The following is a 21,907-nucleotide window of genomic DNA, read 5'->3' on the forward strand; positions in this document are numbered from 1 at the left end:
AAACATCATTTCAACTGTAATGAATATAAAAAAATTGAGACATTTTCCATTCCTTTTTCGTACTACTTACAACATGTCTCAATCAGGACTGGCCACATTATTTCAAGTAAACAATAACCACATGTGGCTAGGGGCCACCATTTTGGACAGCATGGGCTTAGAAGTATAAACCAATACTTAGCCCTCAATGCCATTAAGGTTAATATTATTTCATCATTATTATTACTAATGTTACTAACTACTACCTTAGCAGGAAAACCTAAATAATTAGCATTTCCGGAAGCACTGGTCACTATAAACTATATATTTGATATTAGTACACTAAGTGAAATGAAATGACATTGAAATGGAATAAAATAAGATGTTATTATATACTTTCTGTTCATTTTCCACTTTCGCTCGTCTGGTCATGCAGAAATGATCCCAGACCGAGGGATCCAAGCCTTCTGGCATGTTACTAATATTGTCCAAGTCATCCATGGCTTTCATTAACTGGACAAAGGCATCCTTATTCAATTTCCCAGATTCTGGTCGCTCTCCAAAAGGCACAATGCTGGCGGGATCTGAGTGCATTTTCTGTTTGTGAATCCTGGTATTGCCAATAAAAACCCATCAACCTTTCACATTCTCACACACAAGAAATTAATGTTAAATTATACAACCCTTAGCATCGGTATGACATTGCATGACACTTTCTTTTGGCAAGTGGACGCTGCTGGGTGGATTATTCCAAAGAGAAAAGCACCCATTTTGACTTTCTTCCATACTCCCTGGATGCCCAGGCATGACCTTGGCTGGCCTACTGATGTCCCTAACTGTTGTCAGAACTGGCAGCTTTACCTGTACTAAAGAAGTCTCCCTTCTGTGTATTTTAAGCAGGCAAGTAAATGCCCAAGAGGAGTATGGATACTCCCTGGTTATGTCCCACATATCCTCGGCCAGTATCCTTTTTACAGATGAGTAGCCTGGAATATTTCTGATATAAACTGAACTGGAGAAGCACCTTTAAAAATCTACATTAATGCATTAGTTTTGTTTCCCTGGGCTGTGGCTGGGAAGGGAAGAAAGGTACAAAGATTTATACCAGACACTCACTATCTAGATGCTTTACAATATGCTGTGAAGTTACTATTGTTATCCTCTTTCTCTAGATGAAGAAAGTCTGAGAGAAGCTATTGGTCCAAGACCACGGGTCTGATAGATGGTAGAGCTAGGATTTAAAGCTAATTCTGTTTGGCATGAAGGCTTATGCTCTTTCCACTGCTGCCTCCCAATGTGTGGGAAGTGTTGCTTCTTTCTTCACAAGACTTATTAGGACTCACTCCTTTAAAAATAGGGAAACCAAGATACGGTTGAATTTCCTGGGTTGTGTGTAACCTGTTAAAAGTGAGAGAATGAGTTTGTATCTCAAATATGCGCCTATACAGTTGTAACAAATTCCATGATTTCTAGCTTTACCTTCGATTGAAAATTATGGAAATCTGAGTATGAAACATTTGGAAATCTGTGAAATGAATTCTAATGCTACTCTCAGTATAAAGCCCTGATTATTTTCGAACACTTTTTGATAATGGTTATTGTCAATCATTTACACTGGCATTTTCCAAACTTTGTCTTCAACACAATCACATGAGATGCTCTGACTGGCCAAATAAATTTGGAAAATACCGGTTACTCTATTTTTTTTTTTTTAGAGACAGCATGCACATGCATACAAGTGGGGGGAGGGGAGAAGCAGAGGGAGAGGCAGAATCTTTTTTTTTTTTATGATTTTACTTATTTGACAGAGAGAAAGACAGCTAGAGAGGGAACACAAGCAGGGGGAGTGGGAGAGGGAGAAGCAGGCCTCCCGCAGAGCAGGGAGCCCGACGCGGGGCTCGATCCCAGGACCCTGGGACCATGACCTGAGCCGAAGGCAGACGCTTAACTGCTGAGCCACCCAGGTGCTCCAAGAGAGGGAATCTTAAGCAGGCTCTACGCTCAGTGCTGAGCCTGACTTGGGGCTCAATCACACGACCCTGTGTGATCATGACCTGGGCCTAAATCAAGAGTCGGACGCTTAACCGACGGAGCCGTCCAGGCACCCCTCTATTTTTTATACTTGGAGATCCAAAGGCCAAAAACAGGTTCTGAGAAGTTCTTTAATAAACTGTTTAACTTTTTCTTTTAACCCAGGATTTTCCCCAAACATATTTTGTTCTGGAAGCCTTTTATGTGTAATTCCAATTCATACAACAAGGGCCTCATATTTGCTAGAACACATCTTGGGAAAAATTATAGATCTGTATACCACCAATATCTTAAGAGGAACTACTTTCATAGGCCTATGCTAACACAGTGCTTACCTAGATACTTAACTTTTTGAATAATGAAATCATTTTTCTTCATTGCTTACCTTAAGATGTAAGAATAATCTAAAAAAACCCTGAGTTATGATAAAGACACTTGAACATTTTCGCATAAAAGATGTTACACTGAATATTTCTGTCTAGTTGGGATTGAAAAAGCTGAACTCTAACAACACTCCTCTTCAGTTATGAACTTTTTTTCTCAGAAAAATGATAGCAAAGGAGAAACAAACCTTGGTCGGCGTTTAAAAAGTTTGTAGAGTATATCCACCTGATGACTGGGAATTTCAGAAAATTCTTTTCTAAAGCTGCGATCCAGAACCTAAGGACAGAGATATTACTGCTTGATTGCAACTTTTTTCAGAAGCCCCTTCTTTGTTGACAATATTTTTCAAGATATAGGGTTGAATTACTCTGATTTTAAAAATTCATGAAAATTTGGTTTATAAAGTAGACTTATTGAGGGTGACACTTGCTATGCAAGAATTTCTCAAAGATTTATTTTGAATAGGAAGTACCTCTGTGAATTACAAATATTAATTCATATAAGGTTCTAGAAATCATTCAGAACTAAAATTTTCACAAAATAATATTTACCAGTAAAATATGCAAGGTATTCTATTCTATTCCATTTTATTCTGTTCTTTATGTTTTTTTCTATCCTATTCTTTTCCTTTATAAAACTACTGGTCATACATATGATCCAATAATTCCACTACTGGGTTATTTATCCAAAGAATATGAAAACACTAATTCAAAAAGATATATGCACCCCTATGTTTACTGCAGCATTATTTACAACAGCCAAATTTTGGAAGCAACACAAGAGCCCATCAATAGATGGATGGATAAATATTATATATATATGATGGAAGAATGAAATCTTGTCATTTGCAGCAACATGGATAGACCTAGAGGGTATAATGTTAAGTGAAGGAGGTTAGTCAGAGAAAGACAAATACCACAAGAATTCACTCATAAATGGAATTTAAGAAACAAAACAGATGAACAAAGAGAAAAAGAGATACACAAAAAACCATACTCTTAACTATAGAGAACAAACTGATGGTTACCACAGGCGAGGTGAGTGGAGGTATTAGGTGAAATAGGTGATAGGGATTAAGAATACACTTATCATGATCTATACATAATATATAGAACTGAGTAAGATATAGAATTGAATCATTATATTGTACATCTGAAACTAATATAATACTATACATTATACTAGAATTAAATTTTTAAAAACTGTGGTCATAGCCTACTAAATTGATTTCATGACCAACTAGCGGGGACCGCAACTTAAAGTTTGAGAAGCCCTAAGATCTAGGTGACCTCTCTTTTTTTGTACAAGAGAAAATTTAAACCAGAGAAGTTACAAAAATTTATTTTACACAGTGGTTATCAGAAATATACAATGGCTCAGAATGAAGTTCACTGATAACTGAGAATTGTAGCAGGAGAAAATCTATGAGGAAATTAAATTATATCCTTTTTAATCTTCCCCAAATCTAAGCAGCAACTCAATTGCATTGGTGAGTGGGTAAGACAATAGCTCTCACTTTGTCTTCTGCCAACAAGTTGTCATAGTGTTCCTTGTACACGTCAAGGTCTTCTCTGGCTTTCTGGATGGCCTCTGAAGTCTGGTTCTATAATAACATCAAGAATAGGCAATTGAAACTGAGTTTTTTCAGGATAAACAAATATATTGGGGATACTAAAAATAAGAAATTTCCTAGTACAAGATAAATGTATCAGTGAAATATCCATTAGAGATAACATTTATAGCAGAAAGTAAACCAGTTGGAGACTTTGAAAGAAAAAACATCTAATCACCTGTTGTTGTTTTTTTTTAAGATTTTATTTATTTATTTATTTGACAGAAAGAGACACATCGAGAGAGGGAACACAAGCAGGGGGAGTGGGAGAGGGAGAAGCAGGCTCCCTGTGGAGCAGAGAACCCGACACGGGGTTTGATCCCAGGACCCTGGGATCGTGACCTGAGCTGAAGGCAGACGCTTAACGACTGAGCTACCCAGGTACCCCTAATCACTTGTTTCTAAGTACAGTCAGCTGTGTGAGTGTGTAAGTGACTGTGGAACAGGGAAGTATGATGATGATGAAATTGCACAAGCTTGGGATTCACATGGGCTTGGCTTCTGAGAGACTGAATACATAAACAGACAATGCCAGACCATATATACAAATAGAACTCTGACCCACAACCCCTGTAGCAACTAGCCAGGAAACAAAACCATATCGTCGGCAACGATCAGTCCCAGACTGTCATGATTTGATCAGTAACTTTCACCTTTCCTAATTTTTGCCACCATTTCCAGTTTAGGACCAAACAGAGAAAGCTGAATACGCTCCCCAAATTAATCACATAGGTTGCCTGTCTTCTAATTAACTTGCCCCTGGCTTCCCCATGCCAACAACTTTTTTTTTTTAAGATTTTATTTATTTATTTCAGAGAGAGAGCAAGTGAGCATGAGTGGAGGGCGGTCGGGTTGGGGGGGAGGGAGGGGGAAGGGCAGGGGAAGCAGAGGGAGGGGAAGAAGCAGACTCCCCGCTGAGCAGGGAGCCCCATGGGGCTTGATTCCAGGATCCAGGGATCACAACCTGAGCCAAAGGCAGACTGAGCCACCCAGGCACCCCCTTCCCCCATGCCAACAACTTCTAATCAGGGTACACCTGAAGCCCTCTCTTCTTTCCATTATAAAGCTTTCCCATCCCCCTGCCTGCCTTTGAGTGTCCACCAAACACAAGTGATGGTGGCTGATCTCTTACTATATCAAGTTCTGAATAAATAGTCTGCTTATTCTCATTTGGATGGTCTTCATTTATTTTCACAGTTCTAATTCCTGCTGTTTTACTTTCTAATGGGTGACTTAGGCATGTTTACTAGTCTCTCTGAGATGGTCTCCTCACCTGTGAAAGAAATCCAGTACCTTGCAGCGTTGTTATGAGTAGGGCTGCATTCAGAAGGTGTTTGCATATGCTATTTAATGGACTTTCAGCAAAAGCTAAGTTCATATGTCATATATATGATATATATATGATATTAAATCATTCATTCATAAATGTTATTAATACTACTAATAAAAGCTGACATCTTTTGAAAATTATTCTGTGACAAGCATTTTGCATTCATTGTGTCTTTAATGAAACATATCTATTCACACTATTTATTAGAGTTTTCCAGATATGACAGGTTTTCATTCTATAAGCTACCACATTACTTACATGTTTAGTAATATCTAGGGTTCCAAATGATCCAGAGAGAACAATATTCCCAGAGAAGGGCTAGTTATACGTCTTGTCCAAGGTCCCACAGTGTCACAGCCAGTCAGTGGTTAAAAGTGGGTCCTTTCAACCATGAAGCTATATTGTCTCATTTTATAAACTGTATGTCATATGAAAGTCACACGGTTCTTTTGACTAAATGATTGCAGATGCAGAATCCCATAACTTCATTAACAGATAAGAGCGGGTGCTTTCAACCTGACCCTGGAGCCAAGTCCCTGACGGGGAGCCAAGGAACACACACAACTGAGAGGAATGTGAAAGGAGAGAGAGAGAGAGCATGAGCAGGGGGAGGGGGGAAGGGAGAGGGGCAAGCAGACCCTGTGCTGAGCTTGGCCCGATGTGAGGCTTGACACGGGGCTCGATCCCAGGACCCCGGGATCATGACCTGAGCTGAAGGCAGATCCTTAACCGACTGAGCCACCCAGATGCCCCTGAGAGCTTGTTAAACAAGGAGCATGTCTGTCAGAAAATCCTTTTACTCAAGATATCAGATATCATCCTTACTTTCTCCTCCTGCTTCCTTGTAAGGTAGTTGTTTAAGAATGCTTCTCTGGAGCTTATTTCTTCATCCAACAGTAGAGAAAAGACAAGATTATTTATTTTCAATTCCTCCTGTAGAAATATTTAAAAAGGTTGGGGAAATGATCACTACATCTATTTGAGAAAGGGTCATAGACTTGACACTCATCAAGCAGGTTTATGACATACAAATAAGAGAAAGGGAATATAGACTGTGGTGCTAACTACTCAGTTATTTTACCTTTTCATCTTTTCTTTTTCTTTTTTTTTAAAATAATTTTTTATTTATTCATTTGAGACAGAGAGAGAAAGAGAGAGAGAGCATGAGCAGGGGGAAAGGCAGAGGAAGAGGGAGAAGCAGGCTCCCTGCTGATCAGGGAGCCCAACATGGGACTCGATCCCAGGACCCTGAGATCATGACCTGAGCCGAAGGCAGACGCTTAACCATCTGAGCCACCCAGGTGCCCCCCTTTTCATCTTTTCACTGTAAGATAAAACATATATAGAGAAAAATACACAAGACCATGTATAGTTTAATGAGTTGTTATAAAGGTAAAACACACTTGGGATCACCACATGGTTCAGGAAATAGAACTTTCCCATCCCAGAAGCCCCTTCCATGTGTCCCCTTCACAATCTCAACCCTGGTAATAACTACTTTCCTGACATCCAGAGTAATCACTCTCTTGTGTTTCTTTATGGTTTTATCACCCAGTTGTATCTCTCTAGGCACTATAGCATCACCTGTCCATTTAAAAAAATTGTCACCTTTTAAAAATCTCTTATAATCCACAGTTTCCCTTCCACCCCTTTCCTTTCTTCACATTTTCTTATAGTTTTACCTGGCCTGGGTTTTGCTATCTGCATACTTACAGCGAGTTCATCAGTATCCTTCATGTCATGTACTTCCTGAAAACTGGCAGCTGCTCAGAGGCCTTATCAGACACGTTTGATCCTTCTGGCAATACCGTAGGTGATACTATGTTCTTTGATCAGGACACACATAATATTAGGATATCTGCATTTTTGTGATGTTAGTAATGGTAGACACTCCATGCCCCAACCCGTTAATCTATGGGGAGTTGCAAGATGGTGATAGTCTATTTCTATCGTTCCTTTTTCACTTATTAATGAAAATTCTTTTATAAACAGATGCTTCTCCTTATCTGCAATGTAGTTACCTAGTGGTACAGTTCATATAGGAAGGTGGAATCAATACTCAATGCTTTCTCTTTATCAGTTTCTACATAACGAATTGGTTGTTATTCTTTGAAGGTGAACAATAGGCATTTTTCTTTTTAAAATATCACAAATTCACAAATTTAAACAACTTTGGTGGGTTTCAGTTAATTGCAATGATTATCATTGTTGAATCTTAAATTATTCCCTTTAGGGGAGCTTTTAAATTTGGCCCCTGAGTCCTTTGGATATTACCTGGTAGTCTTTGACAGTTTCCTCATTATCTTATATGAAAAGATGTTCTGAGCTTATCTTTTTAAAATAACAGCTTTATTAAGATATATTTCATACAATTCATTAATTTCATACAAGTCAAGGTTCATCCATGTTGTACAATGTATTAGAACTTTCTATTGCCAAATAATATTCCATTATATGGATAAACCATATTTTATTTATCCATATGTAGTTGTTGGACATTTGGATTGTTTCCACTTTTTGGGCATTATGATTAATGCGGCTCTTATGACTAGTGCTGGGGCATTTATTCCCACTGTCCCCCCACCCAACTACCATACACACACTCCCTCCCTCCTGGGCCAGTGGTTATGTTCTGTCTATGGCCAAGACTCCCAAAGAGCAGTCTCTCTCTCAAGGCTACAGGTCTTGCTGGGTCCTGGTAGCAGCTCCCTTCCTTTGCCTCTTTAGCTCTAGTGATGTTACTGCCTTCCTGCTACTTCTAATCTCTTAGTTTTTCACCATTCCTCGCTGTTTCCCCTTAACCCTGACTATACCTCCGTAAAGAGTCCTTGCATTAAACCTCTTAAATGTAACACTTTCAGTGTACCATTCCTGTTGGGACCCCGAGGATAGAGACAACCTCCTAGAGGTTCCCTTATCTTCTCTCATCTTTTTTGGCTGACCTCGCTTGCTTTGGAAGATACATATAAATTTTTGAGATTTTGTATTTTTTTTTTTAAAGATTTTATTTATTTATTTGAGAGAGAGAGAATGAGAGACAGAGAGCATGAGAGGGAGGAGGGTCAGAGGGAGAAGCAGACTCCCTGCTGAGCAGGGAGCCCGATGCGGGACTCGATCCAGGGACTCCAGGATCATGACCTGAGCCGAAGGCAGTTGCTTAACCAACTGAGCCACCCAGGCACCCCACTGCTTGGTCTTCTTGTTTCTAGTTACTGTACACGTCATTTATATTCTTACTGCTGAGTCAAATTAAGCCAGATTTTTCATCGGATCTTTTGGGGCAAGTGGATTATTCATTCATTTAACACATAGTATGAGCCCGGCCCTTTGCTAGTTTCTGGAGATACAGGGATGAATCAGACAGACTTATAGTTTTGGGAGCATTAAAAAGTAATTTCATATAAATTAAAATTCAGTTGCAATAAGTTTGAGAAAGTAAAAGAACAGAGCATATACTAGGAGGCTCTAGCCTAGTCTGAGGAACTGGCTTGTAAGCTGGAACCTGACATATGTAGCTGAGTAGATAGGGGCCAGGAGGCAGAGCTGGGAGGAAGGGGCACCGAGGTGAGCTCAAGGCACCACAGGAGGAAGCATGGCAGTGAGGGGGAGGGTGGCGGAGGTGAGGCTGGAGCAGGAATCAGGCCAGGACAAGCAGGACCATGGTGCCAGAAAGGGTGTTGGTCTTTTTTCTAAGAACAAAGAGAGGCCCCCGAGGCTCCTTAAAAAGAAAAGGCCTTTTAAGTAAAGCTTCTACTTACCTGGTTGACAACCATCTCTGCCTTCACTCTCCTTTCAAAGAGTCTTTTCAAATGTTCATCAAAATTCTGTGTGCTTTCTTGAATGGAGTTTTGAAGTTTCTTCATTTCTGCTTCTAATGACTGGAAGGAAGTCGATAACAAAGTTAACATCTAGGAACATCAAATGCTGCAAGGAAGGGGTGTTCACATTGTGCTGCAAGGGGGGGGTGCAGGGGGAGGACAGGCCTTGTGAAGTGTCCTGGGCCCTCCACCCTCTTCAACCAGAGATGTTCCACCTGGATCTGTTTAATATATTGTGAGTCTGAGATTTTTGCTTTAAAAAGATTACACTGGGGAAAAAAGAGGAAATAACTGATCATGGCTAATGGTGCAGGCAGAGATAGGCCTAGTAAAACAAATCTCAGCAAATCTTTCTGGGAAATTCTGACCCTCTCTCTGTAAGACAGAAATTTCCAGGTATATAATCTGGTCCTAAAAGATCTTGATTTTTTTTTAAAAGCCATGATATATCTTCATGGAATTTTTTAGATTTTAAGGAAATAAAGACTGAGTATATAGATATAGAGGTAGATAGAAATACAGATATAGACAGATGGAGATATAACATATATAGTTATACTTTCTTTTGTTTTCTGTAATTGTTGTCTCTCCAAAACATCTACATCAGGGGGAAAAAGTCCCACCTACCCTCTCTCCCCCTACTTTTTAAAATTCTACAAGGACTTAGAGCTAAACACACAGTAGGTAAGTAGAAAGCTATGAATTTATATTTATTTTTTAAAAGATTCATTTGAGAGAGAGAGGTGCGTGCACACAACCATGCACATGAGTGGGGAAAGGCAGAGGGAGAGAATTTCAAGCAGACCCCTTGCTGTTCACAGGGCCTGATGCGGGGCTCAATCTCACAACCTATGAGATCATGACCTGAGCCGAAACCAAGAGTCGCATGTTTAACTGACTGAGCCGGAGCCCCTATAAATTTTTATTTTTAAAGAAATGTCAGCAGATCAATCCTAGACATACTATTACAAATAATTTTTATCTTTAAAAGTTTTTGTAACTTTAAGATTTTGATTTAACTTTAAATTTACAGAAAAGTTATAAGAATAGTAGTACAAAGAATTCCCATATACTTTTTTTTTTTTTAAAGATTTTATTTATTTATTTGACAAAGAGAGACACAGCGAGAGAGGGAACACAGCAAGGGGAGTGGGGGAGGGAGGAGCAGGCTTCCCATGGGGCAGGGAGCCCGATGCGGGGCTCGATCCCAGGACCCTGGGATCACGACCTGAGCCGAAGGCAGACGCTTAATGATGGAGCCACCCAGGCACCCCAGAATTCCCATATACTTTTTATCGTATTAATCAATTGCTAATATTCTGCCCCATTTGATTTATCACTTGCTCAATCTCTTCTCTTTCTCTCTCCCTAGCACTATCTTTTTCTTGATCATTTGAGAACAAGCTGCAGACCCTCAAATACAGGTGAGTCATTTTGTAGACTGTCACTGAGTTTAGCTCTGTCTGATGTTTTCTCATGCTTAAACCAGGTGGTACGTTACTAACAGGAACACCACATGAATCATGTTGTACCCTTCTCAGTGTACCATATGAGGAGACATGATGTGGGTTTGTTTCATCATTGATGATGTTAACTGTGATCACTTGGTTAAGTAGTGTCTGCCAGTTTCTCTATTGTACAGTTACTGTTTTTCCATTTGTAATTAATTTGTGGGAAGATACTTAGAAACCATGTAAAAATCTTGTTCCTCATCAAACTTTTATCCACCAGTTTTAGCACCCATTGATAATCCTTACTTGAATAAATTATTATGGTGATGGTAATGATAGAATTATTATTTTAAATTTACTTTAAAAAGCTAAGTTCTGGGGTACCTGGGTGGCTCAGTTGGTTAAGTGTCCAGCTCCTTTTTAAAAAAATTTATTTCTATTTATTTATTTTTATTGTTTTGTCCAATTAGACAACATCTGTACATCATTAAAGTGTCCAGCTCTTGATTTTGGCTCAGGTCATGATCTCAGGGCATGAGACAGCCCTGCATCAGGCTCCGTGCTGGCTTTGGAGCCTGCTTAAGATTCTCTCTCTCCTTTTCCCTTTGCCCCTCCCCCACCCCTCTTGCACAGGAGTGCGTGCATGCATGCGTGTGTGCTCTCTCTCTCTCTCTTAAGTTAAAGAAAAAGCCAAGTTCTGTCTATGCTGGTTTAATGAAGAGAGAGACTAATTCTAGGAAGGTGATGGAGAGAGTTTAGCAAAATGTAGAGGCACTTGACACAAGGAGAAACACCACCCAAATAAAGCTAATTAAGCAATGACGAAATACTAAAATAGAACAAATACAGGAAAAGCACACTTCAGGGTCAGTTTGCTTGCCATAGTTTATGACACAATCTCATAGAAATGGAAAAAATCCCATGGACTGTGGGCCCAGTAGTTGTGTATCAAAGCCATGTGTTCCTGGACAATGGAAGCACCATCACATGGCAAATGACCAAAGGCTCAGCCTGCTGGGACCAGATTGTCCAAGGGTCTGAAGCCCACCCTTCTCTCCAGTCTGAAAGGAACTCTTTTAGTGTTAGAACGGCCTTTTGCTCTGTACTTCAAATGTCCCACATTCTTCTCACTGCAGGCCCTTCTCATGCGCTTTTCCATCTGTCTGATCTCCATTCCTTGCTCTTCAACCTGTCATTTTGCTCATTCTTCCAACTTGAGCATAAAAGCCACTTTCTCAAGTAAGCCTACCTTGGGTCCTGTCTTAGGCACTACCTTGAGTCTTAGAAGCAAAGCCTGGAACAGGATTCCAGTGTATGCAATTTTTGGAGGGAGTGCTTTTTCAGAGACACCTGTAAAATGGGGAAGGGAAGCAGGCAGGGAAGGGGCAGGAGCTGAGCAACAATGTGCTCTTAGGTGGCCCAGCCTTCGCCTGATTCCCAGGGGTACAAGGGTAATAGAGAGGCTCTGCTGAGCTGTCCCAATTTGGGCCAACTGGGCGGGACTTTTGTATCCCCATCTCATCAGTCAGTCATAGGCTTTTCTGGATAGGGGCAGTGATATAGCCTTGTATGCTATAACAAGGATGCCCCCTTGATAAGCCAAGGCACCAGAGGTCTCAGGTATGAGCCTTTAGCTGCAACATGCACAGACGTAAGGGGATGGGCACGCCAGCCTGAAAAGGGGACCTAGTGAATACCAGTGGCCTCAATCTACATCAGTGCCTCTGTGTTTACTGTCATAGGTGGCACCTGAACTTGTCCATCCTGATTCATCACACTGCAGTTAAATAACTATTCTGTGAATGTTCAGTTAATGTGTAACTGCCCACCCCCCAAGGCAGTGAACACCGGGAGGGGCCAGAGCTGTGTCTGTCTATTCAGCAAGTGTCTCTTGGGACCCGACACAGTGACCAGCCAGAGTGAGAATCAAAGGAATATTTGTTAAAGAATTGGGTGTCACTTTTCCTCAAACATTCCTGGGAAAATCTAATTTTAACCAAAACTGTATCAGATGCTGCAAAATGAGAAGCAGGGGAGATGAAAGGTGGGAGACTAAATAGGAGGGTAAGGATGAACAATGCAGAATCCATCAGACCAAGAATTTCTCCCAGCCCTGGACAAAAACATGGCCTGCAATTTAAGAAGGTATTGCTGTAGTTGACCAGACTAGGCTCTCTTTTTTTTTTTTTTTCTATTTTATTTTTCTATTTTTTTTATTCTTATGTTAATCCCCATACATTACATCATTAGTTTTAGATGAAGTGTTCCATGATTCATTGTTTGTGCACAACACCCAGTGCTCCATGCAGAATGTGCCCTCCTCAATACCCACCACCAGGCTAACCCATCCTCCCACCCCCCTCCCCTCTAGAACCCTGTTTGTTTTTCAGAGTCCATCGTCTCTCATGGTTCGTCTACCCCTCTGATTTCCCCCGCTTCATTCTTCCCCTCCCGCTACGTTCTTCTTCTTCTTTTTTTTTTCTTAACATATATTGCATTATTTGTTTCAGAGGTACAGATCTGAGATTCAACAGTCTTGCACAATTCACAGCGCTTACCAGAGCGCATACCCTCCCCAGTGTCTATCACCCAGTCACCCCATCCCTCCCACCCCACCCCCCACTCCAACAACCCTCAGTTTGATTCCTGCGATTAAGAATTCCTCATATCAGTGAGATCATATGATACATGTTTTTCTCTTTTTGACTTATTTCACTCAACATAATACCCTCCAGTTCCATCCACGTCGTTGCAAATGGCAAGATCTCATTCCTTTTGATGGCTGCATAATATTCCATTGTATATATATACCACATCTTCTTTATCCATTCATCTGTCGATGGACATCCTGGCTCTTTCCACAGTTTGGCTATTGTGGACATTGCTGCTATAAACATCGGGGTGCACGTACCCCTTCGGATCCCTACTTTTGTATCTTTGGGGTAAATACCCAGTAGTGCAATGGCTGGATCATATGGTAGCTCTATTTTCAACTTTTTGAGGAATCTCCATACAGTTTTCCAGAGTGGCTGCACCAGCTTGCATTCCCACCAACAGTGTAGGAGGGTTCCCCTTTCTCCGCATCCCCGCCAACATCTGGACCAGACTAGGTTCTTAAGGGTGAAGGTGGTAGCCTTTCATCTGCAAATCACCAGGCCCTAGGAGAGTGCCTGGCACATAATAGCTGTAAATAAATTTATCTATTCATTCAGGAAATATTTACTGAGTGCTTATTATGCGTCAAGCACAGTTCTCAAAATTTGGAATATAGTAATGAACAAAACAGACCAATTCTCTTCCCTCATGTTACATTCTAGTAGAGGATTCAGGTAACGTGTAAACAAGTACGGATGATGTAGGCCAGGTGGGGATGAGCACTCTGGAGAACAACAAAGCCGGGGTGGGGGTGGGGGTGGTGGTGGAGTAGAGCGGGGCTGGTGGGGAGGGAGTTTGCCCTGCTATGTAGGAAGATGAGATGACAACTGAGTAGAGATCCAAAAGAGGTGAGGCAGCAAGCCGTATGGCTAAATGGGGTAAGAGTACCCCAGGTAACAGCCACAGCATGTCAAGGGCCCATGGCAAGAATGAGCTGTGGGTCCTGGCGTCAAGAATGTGCTGGGTATCTTTGAGGAACACCAAGGAGTTTCCGGGAGAGTGGTGGGAGGTAAAATGGGAGGGGTACAGATCAGGGGACCAGGAGGGCAGAGAAACTAATGCCATAAATCGGGTAAGAGAAGCTGGTGTTTGGAGTAGGGTGGGAGTTGTTGTGGTGCCCAAAAAGAAGCTCCTGGAAAATCATAACGAAGGGACTGGAGGTGCAGTCTCAGGCAGTGCTGCTTCTGGGGAGAGTGAGGCAGTGTGGAAGAGGGAGGGGCCTCTTGGAGACTTGGGTGAAAGGAAAGAAGAAAGGAAGAAGTGAAGATTAAGGGTCCTGCAGAAACAAAAGAAAATCATGAAATCAGAAGACGCACTGGTGGTCTCTTCCCCCTGAAATAAGAACAGCGCTGCATGAAGAACTTCATATCAAGTTGATAATGTTATCCGCACAGAAGGGGAAAAAAGGATTAGTCCAAATAAATTCTGAATATAATGTGCAGGTGGTCTGCCCTCCATGAGATATATCCTGAGAACAAAAAGAGGTGCAAGGAAATCTTAAAACCTACCAAGAAGTTTTGCTTTTGGTAGAGACATTATACGTATATTGTAGGACTGAGCAAATGAATAAATATATTTGGGGAACTAGAGCTTGCACTGAGAAAGGAGATCTACATGCTAAATTAGGGAAAGGGAGAAGAACCTTAGGGTATGTTGAATTGGAATTGGATAAATGACATATCAGATATTAAACTGATAAGAACAGACACTACACTTGATCTTAGCCAAAACTGGAATTGGAGGTAATAATATGGAGTTTTGATGTCATATATATATGTTATATACATACAAGTCAGGAGAAAAATACAAAATGCAAAAAAATGTGGCAATATTAAAAGCTGGTGGGTTAAGGTATATGGTGTAGGTATACTAGATTTACAGAATATGGATGCACTACGACATAGGTATATGGTACATAGATTGTACTTCTCACGCAACATATCTGTACATTTGAATAATTCTAAAATAAAAATTGGCAAAAAAATAATCTCATATTGGGAAAATTGGCAGAGATATACAATGACATAAGATTTGCCATGACTTGGATAATTGTTGAAGCTGGATGAGGGGGTCATTATACTATTCTCTCTACGTTTTTATATGTTTGACATTTTCCATAATATAAAGGTTTTTCCAATAGACTGAGAAAAGAGAAATTGGAGACAGTGAAGACAGATTTTTCCAGGGGTTTTCTGAGGAGATACTGGGCAGTGGATTGAGAGGAAAGTTGGGTCCAGGGACTTTTTTTTCCCTTTTAACTTACTTTGAAATAAATTCAGACTAACTCAAAAGTCATAAGGATAGTAGAAAGAATTCCAGAATCCTCTTCAAGGGAGTCTCTTTTTCTTTCTCATTCTCTTTTCTATACAATGAGAGATGTATCCAATGTATAAGATTAGAACATATGTCTATGCTGGAGGGAAAAATTGATGGAGGAAAAAGGGGCAAATTGCCCGAATGGTAAGATGGGATGGGATCAGGTGCACAAGTGGAGGACCAGGCTTGGGCAGGTGCAAGGTCATTTCATCCCTAAGAAACAGAAAGGGAGAGTCTATGGATTCTGTGCAGGTGGGAGGTAGATGTGGGAGTAGAAGAGTAAGGAAAATCTCTTCTAGTTGCTTCTCCCCTCCCAGTGAAATAGAATATGAGGTGAGTGAGCCAAGGGGGTCAGGTGTTGGAAGTTTGGAGACAGAGGAGAATGTGGGACATGTTTCTCGAGGATCTTGCTACTTAAAGTGTTCTCCTCTGACCAGCAGCAAGCCACACCACCAGGCTGCTTGTTAGAAATCTCAGGATCCTTCCATTTCCTCAAAATGATAGAATCAAGTCAAATATTCTTGACAAGATCCCTCAGGTGGTATGGAGTCAGCTAGGGGTGGGGAAATGGAATAGCATCACCAAACAGCTCTGAAGACCCAGTAAAGATTAAGGTCATTGGAGGGAAATCAGTTAGTATTTTTTTCTTTACCCACATCGTGATGCGTGGTGCAGGTGCAGAGAAGGCTGAGTACTGGCTTTAGCCATGGCTGGCTTTTACCCACTGAATTTGACCAAGGAGCAGGGAGGTGAGAGTGTCAGCAGCAGACTATTTCACAATATGAGATCATGGAATAAATGCTACCACCTTAGGCATCTATACTCCTTAACTGCTTGAAATTTTCACTGCATTCAAGACTGCTCATTTTGGCTTTTTGGGAAATACTATCTTAGGATGAAATGTGAGGGCACTGTTAGAGGACTGCAGTGAATAAAAATGGGAACAGGTTATCAATAGATCTAAAGAAGTTGCTCATGAGATACAGCCACTATAAAGCTGACAAACTGCCCTGCCTCAAATAATGCCATGATTTTACCTTCTTCATAGCGGAATGCTTTTTTTTAAAGATTTTATTTATTTATTCGACAGATAGGTAGAGAGCACAAGTAGGCAGAGTGGCAGGCAGAGGGAGAGGGAGAAGCAGGCTCTCTGCCGAGCAGGGAGCCGGACATGGGGCTCGATCCCAGGATCCCAAGATCATGACCTGAGCTGAAGGTAGCCACTTAACCGACTGAGCCACCCAGGCGCCCCTGGAATAGATACTTTTTATTTGGTTGTACACCATCCGTTTTTATATCTCTATTATATTTGTAAGCATTTTTCTTTTTTCTTTTTTTTAAATTAACATATAATGTATTATTTGTTTCAGGGGCACAGGTCTGTGAACTGTAAGCAATTTTAATGTGGGAATGTTTCTTTGAGATGCAAGGAGGTATCAGTGGGAGAACTGCTTTGCAAATATCTCAAGTTACAGCTGTGAAGTATGTGCTGCTGATTGTGTCATTCTTCTGTCAGGTCCTTTTCTTGAGATTGAGAGGAAATCAAGCAAGAGTTATGACTGAACTCAAACAGATGTGGAAGATACAGAGCAGTGCCTAGAACATACTCTCATAGATGTTCATTAAACATTTGAAGAATGGAGGACCAAATGAACTGTAACGATCTGGGAAATGTTGAAATCAACAAGAACTTAAAAAAAAATTGCAACACACTCTTTTTGTTTTAAATTGTGTTAACTCTTCAAACTTATCTCTACCCACTTCCCCAAATTCTCTTGAGAATTTAAGCTGAAACAGTATCCTTAAGCTACTAACAACACTGAGGGAATAAAGAACACTTAATTTGAAAACATACTGGAACAAAACCATGGTAGGGTATATTAATTCTTTGCTCTTCTGACCTTTCTATACTTATCTCTTTCTTCATTTAACTCTTTGACTTTCTTCTCATAGTCTTTGACTTGTTTCCTCTCCTCTTCAGACCATAGAGCATCAGGTTTTACCATGAAAGCAGGTTGAGGAATCACCTGAAGATAAAAAGGAAAGCATATACCATGGCTCAAACATAAATATAGCAGTACAGTAAAAGGTCAGAGTTATCATTACAGTTAAAAAAAAAAAAAAAGCCCTTTCAAGGGATATAGGTCTTCACATTGGCAAGACAATGGCCTGACACTTTGAAGAAAGTACATGAAAAAAGTTACAACTGCTTTTCTGTGAACATAAGCGAGAGTGGGCAATTTGGGACATATAGAAACTCTTAGGTGACAGGGTCAGAGATGTATGTTGATATCTTCATAGTTAGAACTACACCTGGGCTCCAGGGACACCTAAGGCACGTATCAAAGGGAATGTTTCATGTTATATCCAGAGAATTACAGATGCAACATTATCATTGCTTTCTATCCAGACCAAAACCAGTTTGCTTGTTTTGTTCTTTTGTTTGCTTTATGTAAGATAGGGAGGCAAGTCCGCAGTTTCAAATTTCTTATTTGCCTAATGTGGTATATTTATGAGGTACTGGGAGGTTGTATATTTGTTGCTGTAGAATTTCTAAAATTCGGGTCAATATAGACAAAAACAATCAAATTTGAGTAGCTCTCTCTACCCCATTCCATCTTCCATAGAATGTCCAGAAATCTCACCATTCTCAAAATATCTTCCTTCTTGACTTCCAGAACTCCTCCCATCATGTCCATCAGGGCTCGGTGCCTTGTGTCGGGGCCCTGGAAAAGAGCCAGGGTCAGGGAGGGTAGCTAAGACAGAGACCTGGCCCTCTGGTAGAACCAGAGGCAGCCTCCCACCCAATGTTAGAATGACTGCATTTAGAATGGGGGAGGGTGGCGAGTGGCATGAAGGGAAGAGGAGAAGGAGGCCCCTGAGATTCCAGGGATCTCTGACCATGACAAATGCCGTGATGTGTTTCTATAGTGGAGTAAAGTACAAGACAATTCAATCAAATTAGGAACAAATATACCTAAAGGAAAGAGGGTCTTAGGTACGTTTGAGCAAAACTGCATACCCGTGTCAGAAGCCATCGCTCCATTTCACGGTTTGCGGTCAATTCTGCTTTGGCTTTCAGCCATGGATTAAGCATTTTCTGAGCTGTAATCTGAAAGAGAAAATGTAGTTTAATGCTGTTCTTCTTACACAATTTAAACCAAACCTTCCTTTCACACAGCAGGGAGAAGGTTAGAAGGTATCGAGAGGATAAAGGAACCATCCAGATTTCACAATCAATTTCCTATCTTGGGACAAAGATGAGATCTAGAATGAGAGCGTTGGGAAAATTGATCGTTACTTCTCTATTAGCTCTCAAAGCTCTTCTCCATCACTAAAGAGATTATAACAGGGATCTGATTTAGACTAGAGGGACAGGAAAGGGGTTCAAAGGAATGTCATCTAAGCCAAATCCTGTAGGATGGGGGTCCTGCGAGGTCAATAGCTTGGAGCATTCAAGGAATTGTGGGAACGAGAGTGTGGCTGGCCCAGAGCAAGGTAGGCAGTCACAAAGGGGCTTGTTATCTGAGGTGAAATGAGCAGTCACTGCAGGGTTTTAAGCAAGGGAAAGACATAATAAGTTTGGCTTGTAACAAGATCACTCTCCTGATGTAGAAGGGATTAGAGAAGAAGCAAGTGTGGTGAGGTTAATTATGCACATACAAAGACTGCCCCCAGCAGGATCTTGGTGAGAGCCGCAGAGAGAGGTCCTTGCTATCACAGTGCTCCAGAGACTTAGGTTACATGGCAGGAGACCGGTTCTGGAAGAAATAATTTCCTTAAACTAGACTGTAGAGATGAAGATGTACTCTGAAGGATAAGGGTTTGCGTTCAGACCCCAAATCTGTCACTTACTAGCTTTCTAACGGTGGTCAAGCTACTTAACCTCTCTGTGCCTTACTTCCCTTATCTGTAAAATAGAGGTAATATTAGTACCTACCTTGTAAGGTCTTATAATGATAAATTAGTTTCCATCTATCTAGGGCACTTAGAACAGTACCTGGCTTTTAATAGGGACTATATAAGTGTTTGCTGTTATTTCTAAGTAACACTATTACTTTTTATCCCAAAGCAATCAAGCTGGTTTCATATGAGCAAGGATTTTTTTTTTTTTTTTTTTAGTATTTTAAATTTGGTTATATTTTAATTATTTTCTTTAGGCATTTACTTGTAACCACCTCTGGCCAAACACCCTTTAAGAAGGCTAACCAGTGGGGTGCCTGGGTGGTTCAGTCGGTTAAGCATCCGACTCTTGATTTCTGCTCTGGTCATGATCTCAGGGTGGTGAGATCGAGCCCTATGTTGGTCCCTGGACTGGTCGTGGAGCCTGCTTAAGATTCTCTCTCTCCCTCTCCCTCTCCCTCTGCACGGCCCCCCACCCCTTTGCCTCACACTCTCTCTTAAAAAAAAAAAAAAAGGCTGACCACTGAGCCCCCTTTCTCTGGGATCCATCCTGCCTTAGTGACCCAGATAATTACTGGAACTTCATCAGGCTCTCTTTCACAATGTGATCCCAACTTCTTTGATACAGGCACTGGACCCAAGCTGGGTCAATGAAACTCTTTCTAGTCAAATGTGGAATTAGGACTAAGTGGTTCTAGTTTGGACCAGCTGTCTGCTTGAGTGAGGAGAAATAAAGTAGAAACTGCTAGAGGAAGGTGAAATGCAGACAGAGGTGAGCTAAGAGATTAAGAAAGTGGACTTCTTGATTCCCCATGAGATTTCAGTCTTTGGTCCCTGCTTCCTTCTAGGCTTGACATCCAAATCTTCCCTAGATTCCATAGGATTCCAAAAGAAATTCTCATCATTGCTGAGGCAATGTCAACTATTTTTGTTTCTTGTGACCAAGAATACCACCTGATACAGTCACTTCCAGTACTGCACTGCACACAGGGAGATGAATAAGTAAGAATGTGGGAAAATGTCCTGAGAGAAAAGGGACGGGATAACACAGCTAGCCAGTACCTCTTTGTTTTCCACAACGAGAGTTCTCTCTGGCTTCTCACAATCATCAAATTCTGGTTGCCAGACCACTTCTTCCAAGTCCAAATCTAATATAATTTCTTTAATTCTTACATTTCTTTCCTTCACACGTGCAACCTCAAACTCTTTTTGTTTATATGCAGCATCAAACTCATTGTTGAAAGCAGTTTTTACCTTGTAAATGACATCCTGAAATATCAATGTAATACTGAGAACACATCACATGTTATAGATCATTACTAGTAACATGGTCTCACGGTTTTACTTTCCTTCCAAAATCACTTTATAAATTATCAGGAAGTTAATCTTTCTAAAATACAGTTTATATTAAGTCATTTCTTGGTTCAGTAATCCACAGTGGCATCCTATCATGGGTAGGATTAAGGCAATGGCATAACTGTTATATCACAATCTACTTCCTGAAATGGAAACCGTAACTCAGTATGCAGGTATGTTGATAAATGCTGAAGTAGATGATGGATACTTGGAGACTCTTTGGGCTATTCTCTCAATTTTTGTATATGTCCTAAAAAAATCCATAATAAAATACTTAAAAAGTGATATGTGATCTTTAAATTGGGAAATGTCTTTCCTTTGAAGCCTTGTTTGGGGGAGATGTGGTAAGGAAAGGATGGCCTATAGAGGTTGTTTGGAGAATTTCCAGAAAAGCACAACCACACACAATATGGTCAGGTCATTCTCAGGTAGGACGGGGACCTAAGTTGGCTAGCTGGATCAGCCAGTTGTCCAGGTGGCCGTGGGTCCGATTGGATTGTTCCCACCTGTGCTGGTGAGTGGAATGATGGTCAACTAAAGTAGCCTTATTTTACCGTCAGAGTTCAGTCTGTATATCTGTCCTACTGAAGATGAAACCATTAAAGCAGGTAGAAAGATGATCTTAACAGATGACACCAGAATTTCTCTTGGGCTGAAACTAACCTTGTAGGACAATGCCTTAATAAGACAGCAGAAAGGCGAGACACTGAGGGCATGGGTCAGCAAAAGCTGAGCAACAAAAGAGATAACTAAACAGTTTTGGATATAAATGCACAGGAATTTCAGGGGTTGGAGGAGGAGAAGAAAAGAAAAAAATAGGAAGAGAGAGCAGAGTATCATGGTAGGAGGCTGGAACTCAAATGGCAGATATGGTGGGAGGACTTTCAGGAAAAGGAACGGCCAACATTAAATTTTGAAGCATTCACATTGGTGCAGTCTGTCACTGAAATTTCAAAAACTTTTGGTAGGCATATACAGATGTGTTCTGAGACTGACTTGTTCAGTGGAGAGTAAGGAGTAGGAGCTTAGAGTGTGTGGGATATTGCACCTTATTCCTGAGTCCCAGAAGAGA

At 40.8% G+C, this 21,907-nt stretch overlaps 1 protein-coding gene, 1 long non-coding RNA gene and 1 pseudogene across 2 annotated transcripts in view; 1 reads left to right on the forward strand and 2 right to left on the reverse strand.

The window, feature by feature from the left end:
• CFAP43 (cilia and flagella associated protein 43) overlaps positions 1 to 21,907 on the reverse strand; it is a 115,198-nt gene that overhangs the window by 11,709 nt on the left and 81,582 nt on the right. Inside the window, exons 24-32 of the mRNA XM_045878775.2 lie at positions 20,542 to 20,748; positions 18,599 to 18,688; positions 18,222 to 18,302; positions 17,478 to 17,603; positions 9,095 to 9,214; positions 6,162 to 6,269; positions 3,911 to 3,997; positions 2,582 to 2,670; positions 376 to 589 (exon numbers count right to left, since the gene is read on the reverse strand). Coding sequence (XP_045734731.1) covers positions 376 to 589; positions 2,582 to 2,670; positions 3,911 to 3,997; positions 6,162 to 6,269; positions 9,095 to 9,214; positions 17,478 to 17,603; positions 18,222 to 18,302; positions 18,599 to 18,688; positions 20,542 to 20,748 — 1,122 coding nt within the window. The remainder of the gene's footprint in view (positions 1 to 375; positions 590 to 2,581; positions 2,671 to 3,910; positions 3,998 to 6,161; positions 6,270 to 9,094; positions 9,215 to 17,477; positions 17,604 to 18,221; positions 18,303 to 18,598; positions 18,689 to 20,541; positions 20,749 to 21,907) is intronic.
• LOC135364797 (uncharacterized) lies at positions 4,007 to 17,496 on the forward strand. Its single transcript, XR_010412563.1, has 3 exons — positions 4,007 to 4,387; positions 10,527 to 10,578; positions 17,093 to 17,496. It is a non-coding gene; the product is annotated as an uncharacterized LOC135364797 (long non-coding RNA).
• LOC123847296 (U2 spliceosomal RNA) lies at positions 14,904 to 15,007 on the reverse strand (annotated as a pseudogene).

This window comes from Mirounga angustirostris, unplaced genomic scaffold (assembly GCF_029215605.1).
Source record: "Mirounga angustirostris isolate CCGP_5_RB_7025 unplaced genomic scaffold, mMirAng1.0.hap1 SCAF_6, whole genome shotgun sequence".
Lineage (NCBI taxonomy): Eukaryota > Metazoa > Chordata > Mammalia > Carnivora > Phocidae > Mirounga > Mirounga angustirostris.